Source organism: Pipistrellus kuhlii, unplaced genomic scaffold (genome assembly GCF_014108245.1).
Source record: "Pipistrellus kuhlii isolate mPipKuh1 unplaced genomic scaffold, mPipKuh1.p scaffold_m20_p_3, whole genome shotgun sequence".
NCBI lineage: Eukaryota > Metazoa > Chordata > Mammalia > Chiroptera > Vespertilionidae > Pipistrellus > Pipistrellus kuhlii.
In genome coordinates, this window is record NW_023425529.1 from 102,664,798 (window position 1) to 102,688,956 (window position 24,159).

Below are 24,159 nucleotides of genomic sequence, written 5' to 3' on the forward strand. Positions count from 1 at the left end.
AAGAGTGCATATTCAGTATAGACGGTGCAAAAGAGGGAGTGACTAATGAACTGCAGGGGAAGGGTCTCAGGGGACTTCATGACCCCTTGCTGTCAGGAGGCAGAGTTGCTGAGAGTGAGAAGTATGTGGAGACTGAGCCCACAGATTGGGGGTGGATTCTGACCCAGGCTGGAAACAGTGGAGACAGATCAAGAGAGAAAGACTTAGTGGAAACTACTTGTTTTTGCAGTCCAGCACCCTTTTCTCTTCTGGTTAGGGGGCTGATTTTCCTTTAGACCAGTGGTTCTCAACTGGGGGTAATTTTGCCCACCTCCCTTGTTCCCTAGAGGACATTTGGCAATGTCTGGACCTATTTTTGTTTGTCACACAGAAGGGAGTGTTCCTGGTGTTTAGTGAGTGGAGGCCAGGGAAGCTGCTGAACCCTCTGCTATGTGGTGCAGACATCTGCTATTGTGCCAGTGAGTGCCCCAAGCCTCCCTGCCGTCACCTTGCCAGCTGGGCCAGCACATGTGTTCTTCCTACAATCTGCATTAGAAGCAGAATGACAAACAGGCATGAAGATGACCAGGACTCATCCATCCTGGCACCAGCACCCTCAGGAACACACCTGTAACTTCTACTAAGAAAGTGAGCCCTGTTTTGACATTTCCTTTTGATTTTGTGGCCTCTTCCATATTGTTCCTCAGAGGTCCTGCTCTGCTTTGGTAAGCCAGAGTTGGTTCTGTTTCTTTTAAGCAGAATCCCCATTGAAAAAGATCAGATCACAAGTCATTAAAAAGGGATTTAGTGAAGCCTGGGGGACACTGACAATTTTGTCTGATTAAGGTCCAACGTTCTAGACCCAGGTTTGGACCAGAAGCAGTTCCCTTCCCCCTTCCCCCTTAAATGACTATACCTTTATCTCCTTCTTCCTCTCTGGAAAAAGGAAAGAAAAGAAAACATGTATACATAAAGCCAACTTGGTTGTCAGATTTCCTCTCCCGTTTACTGGGGATCTGAGAGTGGTCCTGGCCAAGAGAGAAGAGGTAGTTTGGTGCCTCCCAGTCCTGGTCAGGGTTGGTGGGAGGGGTGATGAGGTCTAGAAGGGAGCAGGGTGTGACTGTCTCAGCTGTTTGAGGGTCCTTCTGAAACTTGTTCTTTTGTGTGTATTCAGGGAAGAGAACATCCTCCTGTTTGTGGGTTTCAAAGGTGCAATCGAAGTTCATGGAAGGAGTGTGTGTCTCAGGCTCTGCAGGAGAGGTGAGGGTTGAGTGCTCCACAGTTTGGTTCCAAGTGGACACAGTCCTCACACCTACCAGGCATAGAGTCCAAGAAGCCCAGGAACAAATAAGTCATCTGTTCTTTTAAAATTAAAGCTAAAAGCCAATCATGCTCTTACATTTCAGACACAGCCTGATACTTAATTTAAGTTAAGGTATGTCAGTCAGATTTGTATTTAAGACTTAAAGGTATCATTTCCTTAGGGGCAGTTTGGCGGAATAAGAGCCTTATTTCCTCCAAAGAGGAAATGTCCTGGGGAACCCCTCTAGGACTATGAAAACCACCAGAGTAACTATCATGTGGTTAGATAAACAGCCTCACGATACTGTGCAGTTTAGAATTTTAGGCTGAATGGAACATTATCTGGCTCAGCATAGCATTTTAGAACTTAAAATTTCACTCTAATTTTCCTTTTCTTACCACACAAAAATTTTCCTTTGAAGGGTTGGCAAGGAAAAATAGAGAGGAATGATAAATTCTGTCTTTAAAAAAACAACAAACTTTATTCTTCTAAAAAACGCTACTACAATAGTATACATATACCCTTCCAGTTAGAGCAAGGGGCTGGCGAGCACTTAATCTGAGTTAACCTATGGCACCTTTGACCAGTCTCTTAACTCCCAGGCCTCATTTCTGCTAGAAGCAACCTGACGAAAGGTAAAATGTGAGAGTGAAGTGTCAGGTTTGAAGCTCATAAAATTGGCATAATGTCATCTACTTTGCTAGATTATTATAGGGATTAACAGAGTGCATTTAACACAGAAAAAATGCTCTGTCGCTGGTAACATAACTATCAGATCCAAACGTTTATGGAAAGCTACTTCCCAGTTCAGGATTTGAAGGCGAGGTCTAAAATTTTAAATATTTAGGACATTACCATCAAACTCACAAATATCTGGCTAATAAATTATTGTCTGTTTTACTTTTTTCCTACTTTTTGCCACCTTCTTTTTATAAATTAACCATTTATCTACTAAAAGAAGGAAACAAAAGATTAATTACAACAGTCATTTCATTTTTCTACCTGTTAGCTGTGATAAAAAGTTATGAAGAGGTCATTGAGATGATGGGAAAGGTCTGGAAATGGATATTGTTGACACAAGATTGTGAATGCCACCGAATTGTGCACTTAAAAATGGCTAAAATTGTATATTTTATGTTATATATACTTCACCATAATTTTTTTAATATATATTTTATTGATTTTTTTTACAGAGAGGAAGGGAGATAGAGAGCTAGAAACGTCGAGGAGAGAGAAACATCGACCAGCTGCCTCTTGCACACCCCCTACCAGGGATATGCCCACAACCAAGGTATTAATACATGCCCTTGTCCGGAATCGAACCCGGGACCTTTCAGTCTGCAGACCGACGCTCTACCACTGAGCCAAACCAGTTTCGGCATACTTCACCATAATTTTTTTAAGAGACCAAAGTAATAAGATAGAATCACTAACTTGCCCAGATGTTCATCTCTCTGTGCTACCCCTGTCCTCTGCTACCAAATGTAATAACTAAAAAACAGATGGTCTATGTGTGAAAGGAGTATCTGTGTATTCCCAACACTATCAATTCTAAAAACCCGTCATGACAGTTAATGGCTATTTTTAAAGCTGAAATAATTATACGTGCCAAACTCAGCTCAGAATGATTTAGAATTAGAGTACAAGGCCAGGCCTGGCACTTTGAAAAGTCTGAAGTGAATTTTATGAGATCAGAACTCTTATTCCAGATCAGTCTCTCCCAAGCCTAGGGCAACTGAATGGCTCACCTTCTCTGCTTTGAAGTTTTTCTCTGCTACAAGGCTGTGGTTACCCACACCTTTTTCTAAAGGTGGAATCTCACTATCTATGATCAGTTCCCGAGAAAATGAGTATATCAGCCAGAAAGTGAAATTCCTTTCCTCCTTAGAATTAAAAAAACTCCATTGGCCCCTAGGCTGGGCTAATATCTGTTGGTGTTCAAATGGGAGATTCAGTTACTGACTGGACTGAAGCAGAGCCTTTGGACTTCCTGCTAGATGAGGCAGACCCACCATGAGGCAGGCCCACATACATGTTCTGTTTACAAATTAGTTTATTTCAATGTCATCACCAGATTGAATAATTCCATTTACAATTACATTTCTGGGTTACAGAACATTGTGCTTTTTGAAGTTCAATGTCTTCTTTTAAACAAACACACCCACACATTAAACATGTACACACCCTCTTAAAAATTCAGTACATTTACAAAAGGGAGGTCTGAGCCTTAAGAACGCAGGTGCTCGCTTCCATTTACTTGTCCCAGAAAGCTCTCAGATCTTTCAGAGGCCACAATGAGTAAATAGCCAACCAAGCCAAAGATTAGAGATTCTATTTACCTGGTTACTATTCTGGGTTGCCATTTACCTATATTATAGAAACCATGTAATCCTAGAGCAACTACAATTCAAAAGTCTCATTCCATAGTATGCTTTCCTTATTTATTCCTGTTAACCTTGTGCAAGAAAAGGTTTCTGCCGATGAGTAAAATAATTCGTTCTGTGTCAAGTATTCTCATTCAAAAAGTTGTATTTTGCAATAAAATCAGTTTCATGTAAGAAAGGCAATAGATATCTGGTCAATTCTATTGATAGTTGTATATGCCACCTTTCATATTTGTCCCCATGATTTCTTGCTCAGTAAACTAAAAAATATTTTCTTTGTGTGTCAATGTATTCATGACAAGGCAACTCAATTACCAGAAGCTATTAAAGAGCAAAGGGGAAAATGTAGTGGAATACATGTTCAACTATTTCCAAAGAAAAAGATGCTAGATAAAACTTGAAAAAGAAGTTGAGATTACCTATCAGTCAACATAAGACAAGTAGGAATGCCTAAATTTGAATCCTAGTTCTACCACTTGCTACTGCATGCTCCCTTAGATTATTTAGATAATTCAATTTGATAGTGCAATATGCTTAGCACATCAGAAGCACTCATCAAAGGTGTTTAGCAGTAGTTATTGTTATTCTTATAATTGTTATTGTTGCTATTTGGCTATTATTGTGAGTTTCCATTTACCTCTATTACAGAAACCATGTCCTGTCCATTCAACTATGTAAATATATAAGTAGTAGAAATTAGTTTTACTGGTTAATATTCAACCAAGTATTATTTATCTGAGAAAAACCAGTAGGCCACTGTAGCACTTTAGTAAAATTCTGATCCTAAAGTGAAAACAAATTGTGCATGAAAAAAAGCAAAAATGAATGTGGTGCTGAGATTTGTTATTTTGAGTGTCTGATTTAAGATTTCAAGAATGTTTAAAAAAGTTTTGTTTAAACTACTTTTAGAAAAAATGTAAATGGATTTTAGCTGTTTCCCTAACCCTACAGTTTAATCAAACTAAACATACATTTAGTACTCTAAGAAAAGAGATTAAAAAACTAGACATGTGTTACTTGACATAGCATAAATTATGTGATAGGGCAGAAAAAGAACTTGATGTTATTCAAATATTTGATATATACAGACTCTGAGATAAAGGAGTAATTATTCTATTAAAAACTTTAATGTAAAAACAAACTATTAGGTAAAAAAATTAGATTTAGGTATGATCTAAATCTACTATAATTACTAGTCAAAAGGAAATTACATACTAGTCAAAAGGAAAAAAATTTCTTTTAGAGATAGTTGAAAAGACTCAAATGCTAGAAGGCATCTTGTAAACAATCTTTTAGGAAATGATTCAGTCAAACCAAGAGGAATTTTCCTGTCTCTATGATCTCTGGCAACATTTCAAACAAGAGTTAGTTAGTAAGCATGTCTTCAATTGAATTCAATAATTCCACAAAAATCTGCTCTAGGTTTCTATGAGCAGATTTTACCTTTTATTGGTACTATTTTTTTTTTTTAAAGTAAATTCATCAGTATACCCCCAGCATTGATCCTACCAGAGATACTTTAGCTCCTTGTTTCTTCCACCCCTGAAACTCCATGCCTCAGGGTGTCAATCTAAAACTGTAGATCAGGAGCTTTGGAGGAATGACTTATGCTTTCCTAACCGGTTTTTAGCCCATTGCCAACAGACACACTTGTAACCACATGTTAAGGACAGCATGTATAAGGACCATTTTTAAAGAAGATTTTATGATGTTTTCATTAAGCAATCAAAAGAGCTAAAAGAATATTATCTACATTCTTTTTAGAAATTAGCAAATGACAATCTAAAAATGGAATCATTGGTATATTTCTTGGAATGAGTCTACTACAAGAAAAATACCTGGGAACAAAGCTCTCACATCAAATAGAGTCAAACTCCAGAGACATTAAGGTGGCTACACCTATGAAAGAGGGCTCATCACATTTACATCACAAGTAGAAAATGACAGTTTATTATATTGCTGAGTGAAAATGATCAAAATGAGCACTACCTAGCCAAAGTCAATAGCAACAAAAGAGTTTATAAAGAGCCTTCAGCTCCAAGAGGGGTCAGGGGGGAGTGCTGTGAGTCAGCAGATGCAGTGGGCACCTCAGGGGTTTGAAGACAAAATGGCTTAGGTCAGATCCTTACCATGTAATAGCTCTGCTACACTGGAGAGGTCACTCAACTGCTCTAGGCCTTACTTTCCCTAGGTGTGAAATGAGGATAACACTTCTTACCAAATTAATGTTAGGTGTACTAAAGATATTGTCTATGTCTTCCTCTAGCACACTTTCATTATATCTTTGTCCATTGACCTTCCCTGCATGGCAACCTCCTTTGGACATGTGGTTTAAAATAAATTATCTGAAATCAGTTAGGCAGGAATTTCTGAGGCCCAGGGTTTAATAAGAAGTGCTCTACTCTGACACCAGTGCATGGCCTTCAGTCTAATGTGGTCCTTTACCTATTCCTTCCCCCAAGCTGTTTTACAATCAATACCCACTTGCCCCGAGGACAGAACCAAGGTATTGTATTTAAGTGAAAATTACACCGCTGACTGGTTAAAAATTAAAATTTGGTTTAAAAAGTTACTTTCCCAGAAGCAAAAATTAGGTTGGTTGAATTTAGTAATTAGAATATTTGCAATAAAAATATGGGAGAGGGGAGAAATCCAAGGATGATAGAGCCTTCTTGGTTAGTTTAGCCGAAGAAAAGAGCTATGGTTTTTGTAAAAGCTGACTTCATTTTATTTGGAGAAAGAGATCAATATGCTATGTGGTTTCTACCACGCTACAAGGTAAAAATTAGAGAAAATACTCATAAGTTTCTTGTATGGTAATATGCAGTTACCTACTTGATGTATTAAGAAAACCCCATAACCTGCAGGAATGATTTATTCCTCATGTTCTAAGAATATTTAGGAAATAAAAAAACTGCCACTCATTTCATGAGGGCATTTCACTCATAATAGCCACACATTTTGCCTTCTGTTTATCTTTATCTTTGAAATACTGACCTTTTATTTGGCTTTAGTTCTTTCTATTTCAAGTGCTATTCATCTGTTTGGTTCAAAGTTTGACCTATTTTTTTTTTATTATTTATCAAAGAACTTTTGAGTAGCTACTGAAAGGGAGGGTGCCTCTTGTGTTTATATAGAATGTCCCCTGTCTTGGGATTAGAGTGGAATTATTTTGGTAATGCATCTAGTGAAAGCAAGCTGCAGACTCCAGGTGGCCTCACCTGGTCACCCAACTGGTACCAAGTACTAAGGTAGCTGGCTAGGGGAAAGAGGGGCTGACACCCAGGAGTCCTGCAGTCCTCAAGACCTGTGTCCTACTGCAAACTTCTATCCCCACACGGAACCTTTCAGCAGTTCCACCTCCCAGAGGGCGCTCCTTTTTGTAATTCTCACAGGATGCTATGCCCCTCACATAATGCAGGGTCTGTATATCATTCTTATTTGTTTCTGTGTCCCCAAAGTGCTTGGCTAGCAGTAAGTATTCAATAAATATTTGCCAAGCTTTAGTGAATTAATGTTAACAACTAACAATACTTTTAAATTTTTAGTCTATGAAATTATTATCTAACCCAAGAATATTAAAATAATGTAGTTAACAACAACAACAAAAAATTCTAGACAGCTAATGAAGGTGGTGTAGCTAAAAATAAATAATCCTGGAAGCCAACGCACACAGGTACCTCAGAGAGGACACATCAGAGGGAGATGTTGAAGGCCACGGCTCGAGGTAGAGATTTGCTTTGAGTTAGTTCTACTTTAACTAAGCCCCAGGAGTTGATTTTTCCTTATATGCCAAAGCACACTACTAATGGTTATGAGTCAAGCTGCAGAATTTTCCTATAGTAGCAAAAGTATGTTCCATTTTAAAGTTTAGTTCTTAAATAACTTTAATAATTTATCAGGTTGACTTGGCCTTACATTATCTATGGGTCGGCAACTAAGTAATTGCGGGTTCCACACATATATGGCTTCAGTTGAATTTTTAGGTTTGCAGACGTAGTACAAATGTAAAACACATTTTGTTATTTGATAGTTGGCTATTCAGCTGTTAATCAGTAAAAAAAGTTTTTTGATCTGTTTTGTAGTTTTCGTTTGGCGTTCGTTGTAAAATGGAAAATCAAAAGGAACATTTTCGTCATATTTTGCTTTTTTATTTCCGCAAAGGGAAAAACGCATCGCAAGCTCATAAAAAGTTATGTGCTGTTTATGGTGACGAAGCCTTAAAAGAACGGCAGTGTCAAAATTGGGTTGCCAAATTTCGTTCTGGTGATTTTTCACTCAAAGATGAAAAACGCTCTGGTCGTCCAGTTGAAGTTGATGACGCCCTAATCAAAGCAATAATCAATTCGGACTGTCACAGTACAACACGTGAGATTGCAGAGAAGCTTCATGTATCACATACATGCATTGAAAATCACTTAAAACAACTTGGCTATGTTCAAAAACTCGATACATGGGTTCCTCATGAACTGAAAGAATCACAGTTAACGCAACGCATTAGCAGCTGCGATTTGCTAAAGAAACGTAATGAAAATGATCCATTTTTAAAACGACTGATAACTGGCGATGAAAAATGGGTTTTTTACAACAATATCAAGCGGAAAAGATCGTGGAGCAGGCCAGGTGAATCAACTCAAACAACATCAAAAGCTGATATTCATCAAAAGAAGGTTTTGTTATCAGTTTGGTGGGATTACAAAGGAATTGTCTACTTTGAACTCTTACCACCCAACCGAACGATCAATTCTGATGTCTACATTGAACAACTAACGAAATTAAACAATGCAGTTGAAGAAACGCGGCCCGAATTGACAAATCGAAAAGGTGTTGTATTCCATCATGACGATGCAAGGCCACACACATCTTTGGTCACTCGGCAAAAATTAATGGAGCTTGGTTGGGATGTTTTGCCACATCCACCATATAGTCCTGACCTTGCACCATCTGATTACTTTTTGTTTCGATCTTTACAAAACTCCTTGAATGGTAAAAATTTCAATAATGATGATGATGTCAAATCGTACCTGATTCAGTTTTTTGCTAATAAAAACCAGAAGTTTTTTGAACGTGGGATTATGATGCTGCCTGAAAGATGGCAAAAGGTCATTGATCAAAATGGGCAATACATTACAGAATAAAGTTATTTAGTTCCATGAAAAAATTGTCTTTGATTTTCTTTTAAAAATCCGCAATTACGTAGTTGCCGACCCAATATAATAATAAAAGCATAATATGCTAATTAGACCAGAAGTCCTTCCGGATGAAGCCAGGGCTGCAAGGGAAGCCAGTACCGGCAGCTAAGGTTAAGGAAGGTCTACTCTTGCATGAATTTCATGCACTGGGACTCTAGTATGAATTATAAAACACAAAGAATGACCTATTTTATTATACCTTGAAGAACACTGGTTATGTACTGTAAAATAAACATACACAGAACACAAAACACCTCAGATAGCCAAATGGATGGCATTCATTTATGCCATGGCTTCTTCCTCCCTGCTGATGAAATCTCCATAGTAAAAAAAGGATTAAGGCCAGTGAAGCAGGGGTCCTGATGTGGGTGTGGTGAGGATGAAGCTGGAATAAGTAACGGGAGAACAAAGGTGAACCTGACAACTAGACAAGTGAACAGATACAACAAGAAATCAGATGACAGAACACATTTACCACATGTATTTTTCTTATATATTATAAGAGCTTCACCAAAACATTTAGGCCAATAAAATATTGGAAATATTTATGTGATATAAAAATGTCAGAATAAGGTAAAAAAATAAAACAAAAAAACTCTCTCTTTTCTAGTAATCACCAATTTTTAATGGAACAAGAAATATTTGGGAAAAAAAAGAGAAAGATTTGACCTTATAAGTATATTGTAATATTTACATAGTCACTCATTTAACAAATATTTATTGATTGCCTATGAACCAAGCCCTATAGGTGCTGGGGATATAGCAGTGAACATAACAGTTTCCTTCCTCTCATAGAAGTTACATTTTATTGGGGAGCAGAGACCACAAACCAATAAATAAAACGTTACATTAAGTCAGGAAGTAAACATGTGCTATAAAGAAAAAACAGGAGAACCCAAAATGGTGGCATAGATAAACAACTGAAATTGCGGCCTCACACAACCACTTCAAAACTACAACTAAAAGACAAAATGGGTATCATCCAGAACCACAGGAAGGCTGGCTGAGTGGAAATTCTACAACTAGAAGGAAAGAGAAAAGCACACTGAGATTCAGAGGAAGGTGCAAAAGTAAAGTGCAGAGGTACGAAGGCACGCACATGGAAAGGGCTGGCGGTTGTTTTTTTTCAATCGGGAGGGAGACACAAGCCCCTAACTGCTCTGAATTTCAGTTCTGGGCGAGATTCTGGGGACCCAGACTCATACGGGAAGAAACTGGACAATCTGGCAGCGGGCGGAACTCGAGGGGGCTTTCTCTCAGAATTGTTTGTAGCGATTTCCTTGGGACACTGAGACCCGGGGGCCTCTTAGGGCAAGGCTGAGGATCAGTCATCGCTGTTTGCTCCATCCTGAGACCCTACCCCACCCAAGCTGTGTGCAGAGGCTTTTGCCTATGAATGGCTTGGCCCTTTGCAATATAAAATTACCTAACAAACTGCAGCTGGGTCAGAGAGACCCAGAACATCCAAAAGAAGGCCCAAGGCCCCACAGCAGCTTGCATTGTTTCACAGCTAGATCTCATCTCGGCACCTCCAAACTCTAAACAAAAAAGAGGAATCTGCAGATCTTTCCGTAGCTCTTACTGGGTGGCCTCAGGCAGAGGCTAAATTACCACCTCCTTAAAGATCCAAGGGCCAGTGGACCCAGTGGTCAGAGTAGGATCATCCAGATTACAACTCCTCAGATCCATAAGGGACACACTTAGGGGGAAGACTCAGTGAGCACCAAAACCCCACTGTACCAAGTCTTGCCCTATAAGGGTGTCTCCAGCACAGAAGTTCTCCCATCATAGACAGAGATGATTTTCACAGCCAACTGTCCTGGAGGCTAATTCCTCCCAGTAATACTAACAATAATCAAGGCTTAACTACAACAAGACTGTGCACATAGCCCACAAAGGGGTGCGCCAAGAATGTCCACCTCAAGTAACTGGGGAGCCTGAGCACTGGGCCCTATAGGATATCTAGCACACAAAGCCACTCTATCAACACAGGGAAGCAGCCAAAATGTGGAGACAATAAAACAGGTCACAAATGACAGAAATGGAGGAAAGCAAACTACTGGATAGAGTTCAAAACCACAGTTATAAAGTTTTTCAAGAATTTTCTAGAAACCACCAATAAATTTAGTGAGACCCTTGAGGATAAGAAAAAGGACCAATTAGAAATTAAGCTTACACTGACTGAAATAAAGAAAAATATACAGAGATCCAATAGCAGATTAGAGGATTGCAAGAATCAAGTCAATGACTTGAAATACGAAGAAGCAAAAAACACCCAACTGGAAAAGCAAAAATAAAAAAGAATCCAAAAATATGAAGATAGTGTAAGAAGCCTCTGGGACAACTTTAAGCATACCAACATCCAAATTATGGGGGTGCCAGAAAGAGAGAGAGAGCAAGATATTGAAAACCTATTTGAAGAAATAATGACAGAAAACTTCTCCCACCTGGTGAAAGAAATAGACTTACAAGTCCTGGAAGCACAGAGAACCCCAAACAAGAGGAATCCAAAGAGGACCACACCAAGACACATCATAATTAAAATGCCAAAAGCAAAAGACAAAGAGAGAATATTAAAAACAGCAAGAGAAAAACAGTTAAGTTACCTACAAAGGAGTACACATACAATTGTCAGCTGATTTCTCAACAGAAACTATGCAGGCCAGAAGGGAGTGGCAAGAAATATTCAAAGGGATGAATAGCAAGAACCTACAACCAAGATTACCCAGCAAAGCTATCATTTAGAATTGAAGGTCAGATAAAGAGCTTCACAGATAAGAACAAGATAAAGTAGTTCATCACTGCCAAATCAGTATTATATAAAATGCTGAAGGGTATTCTTTAAGAAGAGGAGGAAGAAAAAAAAAGGTAAAGATAAAAATTATGAACAATAAATACATATCAGCAGGTGAATCTAAAAATCAAGTGAATAAAAAAATCTGATGAACAGAATAAACTGGTGAATATAACAGAATCAGGGGCATAGAAAGGGAGTGGACCAATAATTCTCACGGGGAAAGGGATGTGGGAGTTGCAGGAAGAGACTAGATAAAAAGTACACCTATGGATGAGGACAGTGGGGTGGAGGGTAAGGGCATAGGGTGGGGTGGGAACTGGGTGGAGCAGAGCTATGGGGGAGAAAAAGAGAAACAACTGTAATAATCCGAACAATAAATATTTATTAAAAATATAATAAAATAAAAATCAATAAAAACATTAATGTAAAAAAGAAAAAAAGAAAAAATGGAGTAAGAGGGAAGAGAGTGATAGAGAAGATCTTTCTGACAACCAAAGGGGGAAAAGAGATATGTGTTTAAAACTTTTGAACAACCCATCAAAATTCACCTGAATAATTTTCTTTCAACAGCACAATTTTGCTTGCTCGTTTTAAATCATCTTATCTTCGTAAGGGAGTTTCTTCATAAGTGATTTATGAATGTAAAATACACTCATGAACAGGCACTCAGAAGCCTCGATGCTTTTCCTTTGAGCTCATCCTGGTATTCATTTATGCTGAGCCCCCATATATTCGGGGACACAGATGTTGATTAAGTCAGGCAAAACCTGTCATGTCTAATGCTTATCTCCTTAATTAAATTAAAAAAAAAAGCAGAGACATAGTATAAAAAAGTAAATTTAGGAAGAACCATAAAGCTCATGAACATTAGTGATCTCGACTGTGGTGGGCCTGTCAGCTCTGCCACACAAGGGCCTTATCAGGGATTAGCCAGAGTGCATGATTAAATGTCGAGTGCTTATTTTAAAACTGGATGTAATAACTACAACTGATTTTTAGTGCTATAAAGCAAAGTAAAATGTTTTTCTGTTTAAGTGACTTTGTATCCATTTTGACATTAGTGAAATCAACACACACACACTACTTCTATTGCTGCAACTGTCTCATGAAGGCCTTTAATTGTGAATGCGGACAAACAACAGGAAAAAAGAAGTAGAGGGATGCTGTGTGTTATGGGACTTTATTGTGTTCTGGACACAAGCAGACTCATCTGTCTATGGTCGTTAGGAAAGACCAAGGGACTTGGAACTAGTGATGACTCATTCTAAAAAATCAAGTAATCAAAAGTCATCAGTATATTGATCAAAGGTATTATATAATTGATTTTGTTGAATATGTATCATGCAAAGAGTATAAGTTCAATGCATAAGTATTCTGACTCTAAGAAACATGTTGGAGTTAATTTGAAACCCAAGTCTTAAGGAGATTAATACATTTGTCATTTGATCAGGGAGATACAATATCTGAAGGTAGGTACAGTCATCCATTGGTATCACAGAGATTAGTTCCAGGAGCCTCCACAGATACAAAATGAGGATGCTCAGTGCTTTAGTCAGCTCTCTGTACCCGTGGAGGTGAAACCTGCAAATGCTGAGGGCCGACTGGATTCTATTTCTTTTTTTTATTATTATTATTTTATTTATTTATTTATTTATTTTTATTGATTATGGTCTCACATAATTGTCCTTATTCCCCCATTCCCATCCCAAACCCCTCCCTAGATATGCCCCCCCCCCCCCTCACCCCGTTGTCCATGGCCACTGGCTAGGCCCATATGTATGCACACAAGTCCTTTGGTTGATCTCTTCCCCTTACCCCCATCCTCCCTATTTTCCCTCTGAGGTTTGAGAGTCTGATAGCTGCTTCTCTTTCTCTGGGTCTGTTTGTGTTGTTCATTATTTCCTATAGATGTGTGAGATCATGTGATCCAAGAAATACCCTTGAAAGAACCTAAATTGCAACAAACCATAATGGTTATGCTGAGAGGCAAATGAATCAGTCTATAGTGAGTTCCTTTCTGGGCCAACAGTTCTTTTGCGTCCCAATTTCAATGCCAGATAGTTCCTTATGTGTACATGCCAGCCATGATATTTCATGGATTCTATTTCTTTACCTTTTTGTACCTAATATAATTCTTTACATTTACCTCATAAGTAGTTAAATAAAATATATATAGCACTTATAAAATAAAAATAATACTAACTTAATGGTTTATGCTTTTATATCACAACTCTCAGTAATTTCACTAATCACCCCTAGGGATACCCTGGTGTTAAGACTATAAGCCATCATCTATGACATTCCTGTTTGGGGGACAGACTGGCTGCATACAAGAAAATGAGAAGCAATGGCACATCTTGTTTTACAAATCCAACCCCATAAAGTGACACCAGGCATAATCTCTTTGCATGCTTCTCCATTCATCTTTGACATGCAACAAATCATGTGAATTAATGAGATGTGACAGAACAATATTAAGAAAAATATTAAGGTTTAAAAGCAGAACCACTCTATTGTTGGTACTAACTGGAATATGAATGCTTTATCATTTCTGGTTTGAATCATGGGTCTTATTTTTCTCTTGTGTATGAATTTTAGATCTAAAAATATTTTTTTAAAAGTGCCCTGGCTGGTTTTCTCAGGAGTTAGAGCATAGGCCTGCAGACAGAAGGGTGATAGGTTTGACTCCAAGTCAAGGGCATATACCTTGGTTGCGGGTTCCCCAGCCCTGTTGGGGTGCTTGTGGAAGGCAACCAATCGATGTTTCTTCTTTCACAATAATGTTTCTCCCTCTCTCTCTCTTTCCTCCCCTTCTTCTTTCCTCCACTCTTTGTAGAATTCAATGGAGGAAATATCCTTGGGTGAGGATTAGAAAAATATTAAATTTCTTAACACAAAAATTTTTTATATAAAGAACAAAATTTTTAGATTTTTTTTTACAACATTCTTAGAAGAAGAGTAGAAAAATACACCACCCAAAAGATAAACACTGAAAAAAAATATTCCATTTTTTTTTCTTTTGATAGAACCACACGTAAGCTAATACTTATGTGCAGAGAGCATTTAAATCCTGGTCTCAAAAAGCATAAGCTAAGCACTGCTATTGGGAGAATATAACTAACAAAAAATCTATATGAGAAAGCAATCCTGAAGCATCTCATCTGATCACGAATCTCAGTGGGATGTCTACATAGCACCAAAACTACCAGCTAAAAAGTATACAATTTAAACTACTTGTTGTTTACAATTATGAGTCAACTAGAGATCTGGTGCATAAAAATTCATGCACTGGACGGGGGGGGGGGGGGGGGGGGGTGTGTGTCCTCAGCCCGGCCAATCTCCTCTCATAGTTTGGGAGTCCTCAGGGGATGTCCTACTGATGGCTTAGGGGAGAGCAGGCCTAAACCAGAGTCTGGCCTCCCTATGTAGGACACAATTGGGCTGATCAGGGGAAGGTGCTGTCCCCATCACCCCACCACTGCTGCCTGCCTCTGGCCTCCCTGTGGGAGGCGACTGGGCCAATCTGGGGAAGGCACTGCCCCCCTTACCCCCCTGCTGCTGCCACTGCTGGCCCTCGCAACTGCTGTGGCTTTGTCCAGAAGATGTCCAGTCTATCCAGTCTAATTAGCATATTTCCCTTTTATTAGTATAGATTAATTTCCCTTTCATACCAGCCCATAACAGACCTTTAACTAAGTGTTCTGTTCCACAAACATGTGAAGCAGCAAGAGCCTGGTCTCTACTGTCAGAAGACACAGGTTCCACTGCCTCATCACTTAAACTGGGAGCAGGCCTGTTTCATCAGCTATAAAATGGGGATAATGATAATTCCTACCTCACAAAATTGCTGAGAGATTAAACAGTACATGGAAAACATTGAAAACAGCTCCTGGATATAGCAGAGCTCAGTTAGGATCAACTGAAAAACTGAAATGGCATCAGATGCTTTCATTATCTTGAGAGATCAACTTCCAGGCACTGGTGGAAAATCAAAATGTTCCTGGCAAAGGACATCTGTGCTGTGCTACCTAAAACTGCAGGATCTCTGTTTTATACATTTGCTGTGGCGTTGGGCAGATCAAGCCTGTGTGAACACACTTTCCTGGGTAACAGAATTCGTGAGAGTTCCATTAAGAGCTGGATTATTTCTCTAGGTTGTCTCACTACTTCATCTTCAGTACTTAACTACCCTGTTTCCCCGAAAATAAGACAATGTCTTATATTAATTTTTTCTCCCAAAGTTGTGCTAGGTCTTATTTTCAGGGGATGTCTTATCTTTCCATCGCTAGGTCTTATTTTTGGAAGATGTCTTATTTTCGGGGAAACAGGGTAGCACCTGGCACATAGTCAGCTCTCAACAAATACCTGCTTTTCTAAATGAATAGCCAAAGGAAAGGATCTGGAGCTCTGCAAAAGTAACAGGCATTTGACTAAACAGATCTAGGCAAGAAAACATTTATGTCAGACCAATTAATATCACTACCCACTCAATTATTACAATGAAAACAATATTCCTTGAAATATTTGTGAAAACATTATATAAAAATCATGATGATTATTTCCATTTTCAGTGAAAATACTGAAATTTAAAAATTATCAGAAAAGTTAAATAGGAAAACAAACATGGTGATGCCTTAGAGAATGGTTAAATTCTAATTTTTCAATCTGAAGAAGTCCAGCCTGATGCCTTGCATTTCTAGCTTATAGAGAAAGAAATTAAAAAAATATGAAATAAATGAGTTATGTTGGCTAAAGAAGCACTTTGTGATCTATTAAAATGTAAAGGTAAATTTTCTGAGAACTAATGGCAAATTTATAACTTTATGACAAATTTAACAATTTCCTATTAGAGTGTTAATAACATTTTGAAAACTAAAGCCTGAAATTTTATCATCACCTAAATAAAACAGAGTAACTAAAAATGAATTTGTTATTTGGGATACAATGAAAGAGAAATAAACATTAGAACATAAATACAATAAAACTAATTTGTTCTTTGAAATACAATTAAATAGATTCTAAGAAACAGTAAATAGCTGGAACATCATCTTTTTAAAAAACACACAGAAAATATAAAACAGTCTTATTATAGACTATAGGCATGGAGCATGAATTCATACACAGGTGGGGGGTGGGGTCCTGCCAGCCCGCCCAAATTGGGGCTAACTGGGGCAAGCTGACTGGCCCTGTCCCCTGGTTGAACTCCCAGACAAGGGGACAATTTGTATATTAGCCTTTTATATATAGGACTAGTAGCCTGGTGCACAGACTCATGCACATTGAAAATAAATTAATTAGAAAAAATATTTTAATATCACTATTTGCCCTGTCTCTATAATAGAAGTGTCAACCAAATTCAGGATTTACAATGACAGATTGAAACACACGTGTGCAATTGGCGCCAGCAAGAGCTTTTTATGTATCACACATGCTAAAGTCAACTTAGTCTTTTATATATATAGAATAAACTTGCTTAATTAGAAATGCTTTCTGATTTAGCTAAACTTTTTCTAGCTCAGTGAAGCACCCCAACTTCTCTTTCAGGTGATTGTCAGCAACACATCAGTAAATATCAACATGAGCCAGATTATTATTGTAGATTATGCAGGGAGAACAAAAGGTAAAATATTTAACTGCAGCAGTGTTTGACTATATTCTGTCATTTTCAAGGTTCACCATTTCTTACTTCTTTTCAGTTGGGTCAAGTTTCTAAGCTTTCTAAATCTCTGTTTTCCACAAATGTTAAGAAACTAGGATTCCAGCAAGTCTGCTATCTACCTACTTTAGGACTTCTGTGAGGATCAAATGAGATGAGGAACAGGAAAATGCTTCACAGACATTTGGTTATAGTGTAACATGTTTCCACCTGGCTATAAAACAAGTTGTGTTCTTGGGCTGAAGAAACTGCAAGGAGGATAATCGCTAGGGAGAGGAAGCTGGGCTGGGCTGGGGGCCACATTTTGTGCCACGGGGTCTTGGCAGCATTAGCCGCGATTTGGTGGGCTGTTGCTCTGGGGTGGTAGCAGGGCCTGTATCCACTTGGGGGAAGCAGAGTGTAGCTTTGTAGGCACCAGGTCTGTGGTGTCGTTTCTTTGTAAATGGCCAGTGCACATCATGGCAGCCCCTGCATTGAGCGACTGTCCCCTGGTGGTCAGTGTGTGACACAGCGACCGGTCAGACGGTTGGATACTTAGCATATTAGTCTTTTATATATATAGATAGATAGTAAAAAATGTTACTAAATGCGCTAATACCAAAACATATAACCTAAAAAACTGGAAAAAAAGGAAAAAAAGGTTCTAATCCTCATTTTGGTTTACCTTGCACCATGAGCATGGGCTCCCTGCCCCCACCATGAGCCAGCATCTCCCTTCGGTACCGCTCCCCGGTCGACCTGGGAAGATAAGAGACTGTTACCCCCACCTCACGCACAGCTTACTCCTTCCCATTCACAGGTGTCTTGAGTTTCTCAAAAGAAGCCACATTAATATCAAATTCAGAAAATCTGTCACCATGAGAAAATTCAGCTCTTAATTTTCTTGCTTTTAAAAATTTAATTCTAATTTTTAAATTATTCAAATGAGTAAAACCATGTTTATTGTAAAAGGCTAACTATATTTTTTAGCTGCTTTGTAGCAAGCAATCTCTTCATAGAAAAGATTATTTCATTTACATATTACAGAATAAATAAGATTATATCCTCTTCATCATCTTTAGAATTAGTTTACAGTGAGATTTGAAATTATTTATGCCATTTTTCATTTTCATTAAAGAACTTGAGATGAAACATAACAAACAGCATCCTATATAACAAAAGGGTAATATGCAAACTGACGTCACTCCAAAACACATAATAGCTGCCCCTGTGTGGACACAAGATGGCCAGCAGGGAGGGCAGTTGGGGGAAATCGGGCCTGTGGGAGAGGGCAGTTGGGGGTGACCAGGCTGGCAGCGGAGAGCAGTTAGGGGATATTGGGCCAGCAGGGGAGCAATTAGGTGACTATCAGGCTCGCAGGGGAGTGGTTAGGGGTGATCAGGCTGGCAGGCAGAAACAGTTAGGGGCAATCAGGCAGACAAGTAGTTGGGAGCCAGCAGTCCTGGATTGTGAGGGGGATGTCTGACTGCTTAGGTCCCAGAGGATGAGGATTAAATGGGCAGTCAGACATCCCTCAAAGGCTCCCAGTTTAGAGGGGGCAAGCTGGCTTAAGGAACACCATCACCATCTCCTACCTCCCCCCTTAAGCACAAATTTTGTGCACTGGGCCTCTAGTTCTGAAATAAAAGTGAAGAAGAAAAAAGCTGGCAGGAGAGAATTACTTTGGGAGACCTTGGTTGAGGATAATAGCTAAGGGAACAGAAAACTGGCTCAGCAGTGTGTGGGGGTCAAAGGCAATGGTGGGAACAGCTCATTTTCATCTGCAGATACTCTTGGTCAGCTGGATTCTATAAGAAATACTGACTGTAATACTATAAGGTCAGGAAGAGTTTTTATAGACAGAAATTCTCTGAATGGCGCCTGTTTAGTGCTATTCATGTATTTTATGAAAGATGCAATTCTTTTAATGTAAATGACCACACACTATTAATATAATAAAAGAGTAATATATAAATTGACCACACCTCTACTACATTCACCAGCCACGCCCACAAGCCAATCAGAGCACATATGTAAATAAACCCAACCAAGATAGCTGTGGCCACAGAGAGCAGGAGGGATGTTTGGGTTTCCCCAGCAACGGAGGAAGCCAAGCTTTCCACCTGCCCTTGCCGTCTAGGCCCCACTCAATGCTACAAAGTTTTAATTATAGAAAGTAAGTAAATTCCAACAGAAATGGCTGCAGCCATGGAGCAAGCAGGAAGCTTGGCTCCACTCCAGGCTACAAAGTTTCAATTGTAGAAGGTACATAAATCCCAGATACCAGGGCCTCCATTTGGGTCACCAGGGTTGTGGCTGGCCTGCAAACCACCACAGGCCCCTTGCTCAGGCCACCCCACACCCCAAGAGAACCCCACCCTGATCCGGGACACCCTTCAGGGCAAACCAGCTGGCTCCCACCTGTGCACCAGGCCTCTATCCTATCTAATAAAAGAGTAATATGTAGACTGACCATCACTCTAACACACAAGATGGCTGGTCCCATGTGGTCAAAGATCCTGCTCCCAGGTGGACACGAGATGGCCGCCATGAGATGGCCAGCAGGGGAGGGCAGTTGTAGGCAATCAGGCTAGCAGGGGAAGGCAGTTGGGGGTGACCAGGCTGGCAGAGGGAAGTTGAGGGTGACTGGGCCTGCAGGGAAGGGCAGTTGGGCAGGACCTAGGCCTACAGGGGAGAGCAATTTGGGGGACCAGGCCTGCAGAGAAGCAGTTAAGCATCAATCAGGTTGGCAGGGGGAGTGGTTAGGGAGTGATCAGGCTATCAGGCAGAAGTAGTTAGGGGCAATTGGCGAGCAGTTGTGAGCCAGCAGTCCTGGATTGTTGAGGGATGTCCCAGAATGGAGAGGGTGCAGGCTGGGCTGAGGTTCCCCCCCACCCCCACCTGCATGAATTTCATGCACCAGGCCTCTAGTGATAACATAAAATAAATAAATTTGATCGTTTCATTCCATTCTTTTTGTAGAATATTTATGTATGGGCAATTTTGTGAACATGGTTTCTAATCAGAATTTTTGACAGCATTACCATACCAAAAGTATGTTCATATCACTAATCTGGGTTACATGCTGCAAAGTGTGACCCAAAGCCGGAAATGTGGACAGAAGGCTGGGACTTCTAAGGGATCAGCGACAGGTGAGAGGACCTGATTCCAGCCTCCGGCTTGGCATTTCCTCCCAACCACTGTACTCTGTTCCCCTGAACTGAGTCAAACTCCTGCCACAGGCCTCCAGTTCTCCGCCAGCCTCAGCTCTGTCCTGCCTGGCTTCTTGATGTCAGCTTCCAGCTTGGTAATTTTTCAAAAGTGGGATCAAAAAGGATCTTTGAACAGAGGTTAGAAATTTTCTAGTCCAATGAGTATTTTTACTAGCTTACTTTTACATGTCTATAAAACCATGGCAACTACATGTCCAGGCAAGAATGCATATATAATCAAGATATAAATACTTGAAAATATATGTATTTAATAGTATGTGGTTTTCTAGTAAAGTGTAGTTCCTTTAAAGAAGATAATATTTTGTCTATTTTATAGAAATCTCCAGTAAAGAAATATAATCCCCTAAACTGATTTATTGTGGTTAATTTTGGCTTTAGAGCCTTTGAAAATAATAAATTCTGAAAAGCAGACCAAATGTCTGCAAGTGCAAAGGACTGAACACAAAATAACATGTGGGTACCATGCTGTAAAACATTTAAAAATTCTATTACATCAGATTCAAAAGAGTTGGAACTGAATGTGATTAAATGCTGAGAAAAGCTAAACCTATGTCAAATTGTATGAAAAGTTGAGGGGGAGTGCAAGAAGAGGGGAAAGAGAAGGAAGTAGGAATTAGCAGACCTAGATTATAATTTCAATCCACACTGTTAACTATGAAGCCATGAACAAATAAATCTGTTCTCTCTGAACCTCAGTTTCCTCTTATAAAACCCACCGGCTGAGCCAAAGCTGCCGAGTGTAAAATAACATGCCACATGAAAACACTAGGGCCTTTAGAAAGCTAAGATGTCATTTTATTAGTCATCCACAATGGCTGTCTGACATTTAGAGATGTATTTATTTGTGTGGTGAGGAGATAAAGTGCTTTCAAGGACTATCAGACCTGATCATAATTAGTGGTTTGCTTTCAAAGGTAGCTCCTTCTAAGGACTCATGGAACTAGAACTTGACTTCCTGCTATTAGAAGGAGGCCCAATCAGGGAGCGATGGGAGCTCTCCCATGCTTCTCCAACCAATGGAGCCCTGTGATGACCCTCTCAGGCCCGCTCTCCCTCCGCCCCAGCACTCATTCCTTCCTCTGTTGTGGGGGAAGGAGTGGCATCCTTGTCACTAGATGAAATTTCCTGTGGGCTCATTAAAATTCACCACATCCACTGGTTAATCTGATGAACTATGATCTGGGAGAGGCCAGGAGTCTTCATACAGATGTTCCCGTAGCCTTCTAGACTGAGAACTGCAGACTGTGTTGTTGAAACCACTGACTATCCCATGAGGACAACGATGAGGCAGGGCAGTGGAAAGCCATGCTGGGCAGGTACCCACACTGTCTGAGTGGCAGCAGGTGGGGCAGTCCCCCGCCCTTTTTTTTTTTTTTTACTGTCACTGCCTTTCAAGGTGAAGGAAAAGTGCTCCAAAGTCAGGAAGAGAGTGAAGTTTCTAGAATAAACTGTATGCTAAGATCAATAACCAAGGTTTCCAGTGGTGCTTCTACACAAAAAAAATAACAAGTCCTTTGTTGGGCAATAAAGAAATGAGGTGTTCCTCATTAGGGAAATTTCAGATGCTTGTGCTGAAAATAAGGACACTTGTCAAACAGGAAGTGCTGGGTGCAACAGGGTATTGAAAACAGGCGAGGCTGGAAAACTAAGAAAACCTACTGGAAAGGATGAAGACAAAGCAACCTGGGCCCATTCTGGGCAGAAGCACAGAGTCCTCACACAAAGGGTCCCCGCTGTGGGCAGGAGGGCAGAGTGCCAGGCTATCAGCAGCCGATAAGATAAGAAAGTTCGGGACCAGGCTCCATCTCTGAAAGGGCCTGGGAGAGGTTTGGACTGAGTGATGACACTGCCTCAGAAAGCTTCAGGCTGTGTCCTTGGTGGCCGCAGTTCTCAGAGCCCAATTTTGGATGTAGTGATGTGGGGAGATTACAGAAGTTAAGAGGAACACTTTAAGCCCTACTCCCCTTATTACCTGTTAAAAGGATCCTGCAGGAAACATTCCTTCCAAATCATGGAAGCCACTGCCCTGGACATCAGGTAAGAGTAATACTTGGCACCATAGCCCACGAGGTGACTGAATCGCAGCTGCCAGGCCTGCCAAAACAGAAACAGAGCACCAGGAACAATGAATCCTCTCCAATTGCAAATGCTATGTATGAGAACACAATGAGAGCACATATGAGAATCTGCAAATGTTTTCATTTAAATTTCACCCTACTAGGGGGCCATGCCCCTCACAATATATATATTTTTTTCACATTTTAAACAGCTTTGAGTTTGACTGACTCCTCAAAATTCTTATGTTGAAGCCCTAACCCCAGAACCTAAGAATGTGACTGTATTTGGGGAAGAGGCCTATAAATGCTGATTAAATTAAAAGGAAACTGTTGCCGAAATCGGTTTAGCTCAATGGATTGAGCGTCGGTTTGGGGACTGAAGGGTCCCAGGTTCGATTCCGGTCAAGGGCATGTGCCTTGGTTGCAGGCACATCTCCAGTGGGGGGTGTACAAGAGGCAGCTGATCGATGATTCTCTCTCATCTATGTTTCTAACTCTCTATCTCTCTCCCTTCCTTTCTGTAAAAAAGTCAATAAAATATATTAAAAAATAAAAATAAATAAATAAATAAAAGGAAACTGTTAGGGTGGGCCCTAATCCAATAGGACTGTTGTTTGAAGGGGGGAGATACCAGGGAAGGGTGTGCACAGAGGACAGACGATATGAGGACATAGGAAGGCGGAGGTAGTCTGCAAGCCAAGGAGAGAGGCCTTGAGGAAACCAAACCTGACATCTAATTGTTTTGCATATTTGTCACTGCTGGGGTTCATCTCAGTGACAGAAATGTAGAGAGGACAGCCTCGATGTGGTGGCAGAAGTGGTGATAATGGAGCAGGGCTGGACTTTGACACAGACTCCAATCTGTCTGGAATGCCTTGTCATCAGTAGCAGAAGAGGAAACTTCAGGTCTGGCAGTGAGTGCATTCATTCTTTTTGAGGACAATGATGTAGTTATTAAAGAAAGGCCATGTGAGTTTTCATGTAAGAATACTCTTCTCTGGAAAATTCTTTTCCTATGAATACTGCTCTTTCTCTGTACCTAAAAGCTGAAAATACCTACATTCTGATTGGTTAGGAGAAGGGCTATCCAAGTGCAAATGCATAAGCTACCATGGCATATGCATTCCTGGTAACACTATTACAACAAAAGCTAGAGTTACAAAAACTATCCTTAAAATACATGTTTATGACTTTAAAATTTTTTCTTTTCTGAAACAAATCTGACATGCAATAATCCACTTGTATTCCAATGTATGCTTTATCTGACATTCAAACTTTTCAAAAAATAAATTGATGCCTAAGTTTTTTTTTAAAAAACTGAGATAATCATTACATAACAAATCTTTTAACTCCCTAGAAAAATAAAGTATAATTCTCATCACAAATCTATAACTAGAGAAGCAACTGCTACCTAAATTATTAAGGAACAAATATTAACCAAACATAGATTGTTCCTTGATCACAGTGGTGTGGCAAATTTTAGAATATACTGAGTCCTACACCTATTTTAATGATGAAGTCATAGTGCTGATTTTCTCTAAGTGTGTCCCATACTTTTAGACAAGTGTTTGCCTGGACT

The 24,159-nt window shown here is 39.7% G+C and overlaps 1 protein-coding gene across 3 annotated transcripts in view; it reads right to left on the bottom strand.

The window, feature by feature from the left end:
* LOC118729008 (mitochondrial intermediate peptidase) overlaps window positions 1–24,159 on the bottom strand; it is a 181,588-nt gene that overhangs the window by 6,106 nt on the left and 151,323 nt on the right. The window contains exons 17-19 of one of the 3 annotated variants that reach the window (XM_036456231.2): window positions 22,496–22,617; window positions 17,976–18,049; window positions 12,980–13,236 (exon numbers count right to left, since the gene is read on the bottom strand). The exons of 1 other annotated variant lie outside the window; for it this stretch is intronic. In XM_036456231.2, the coding sequence (XP_036312124.1) occupies window positions 13,208–13,236; window positions 17,976–18,049; window positions 22,496–22,617 (225 nt within the window). In that variant the 3' untranslated portion in view covers window positions 12,980–13,207. Of the gene's footprint in view, window positions 1–12,979; window positions 13,237–17,975; window positions 18,050–22,495; window positions 22,618–24,159 lie in introns of those variants that run through there. One more of the 3 variants, XM_036456229.2, reaches the window with a different exon arrangement.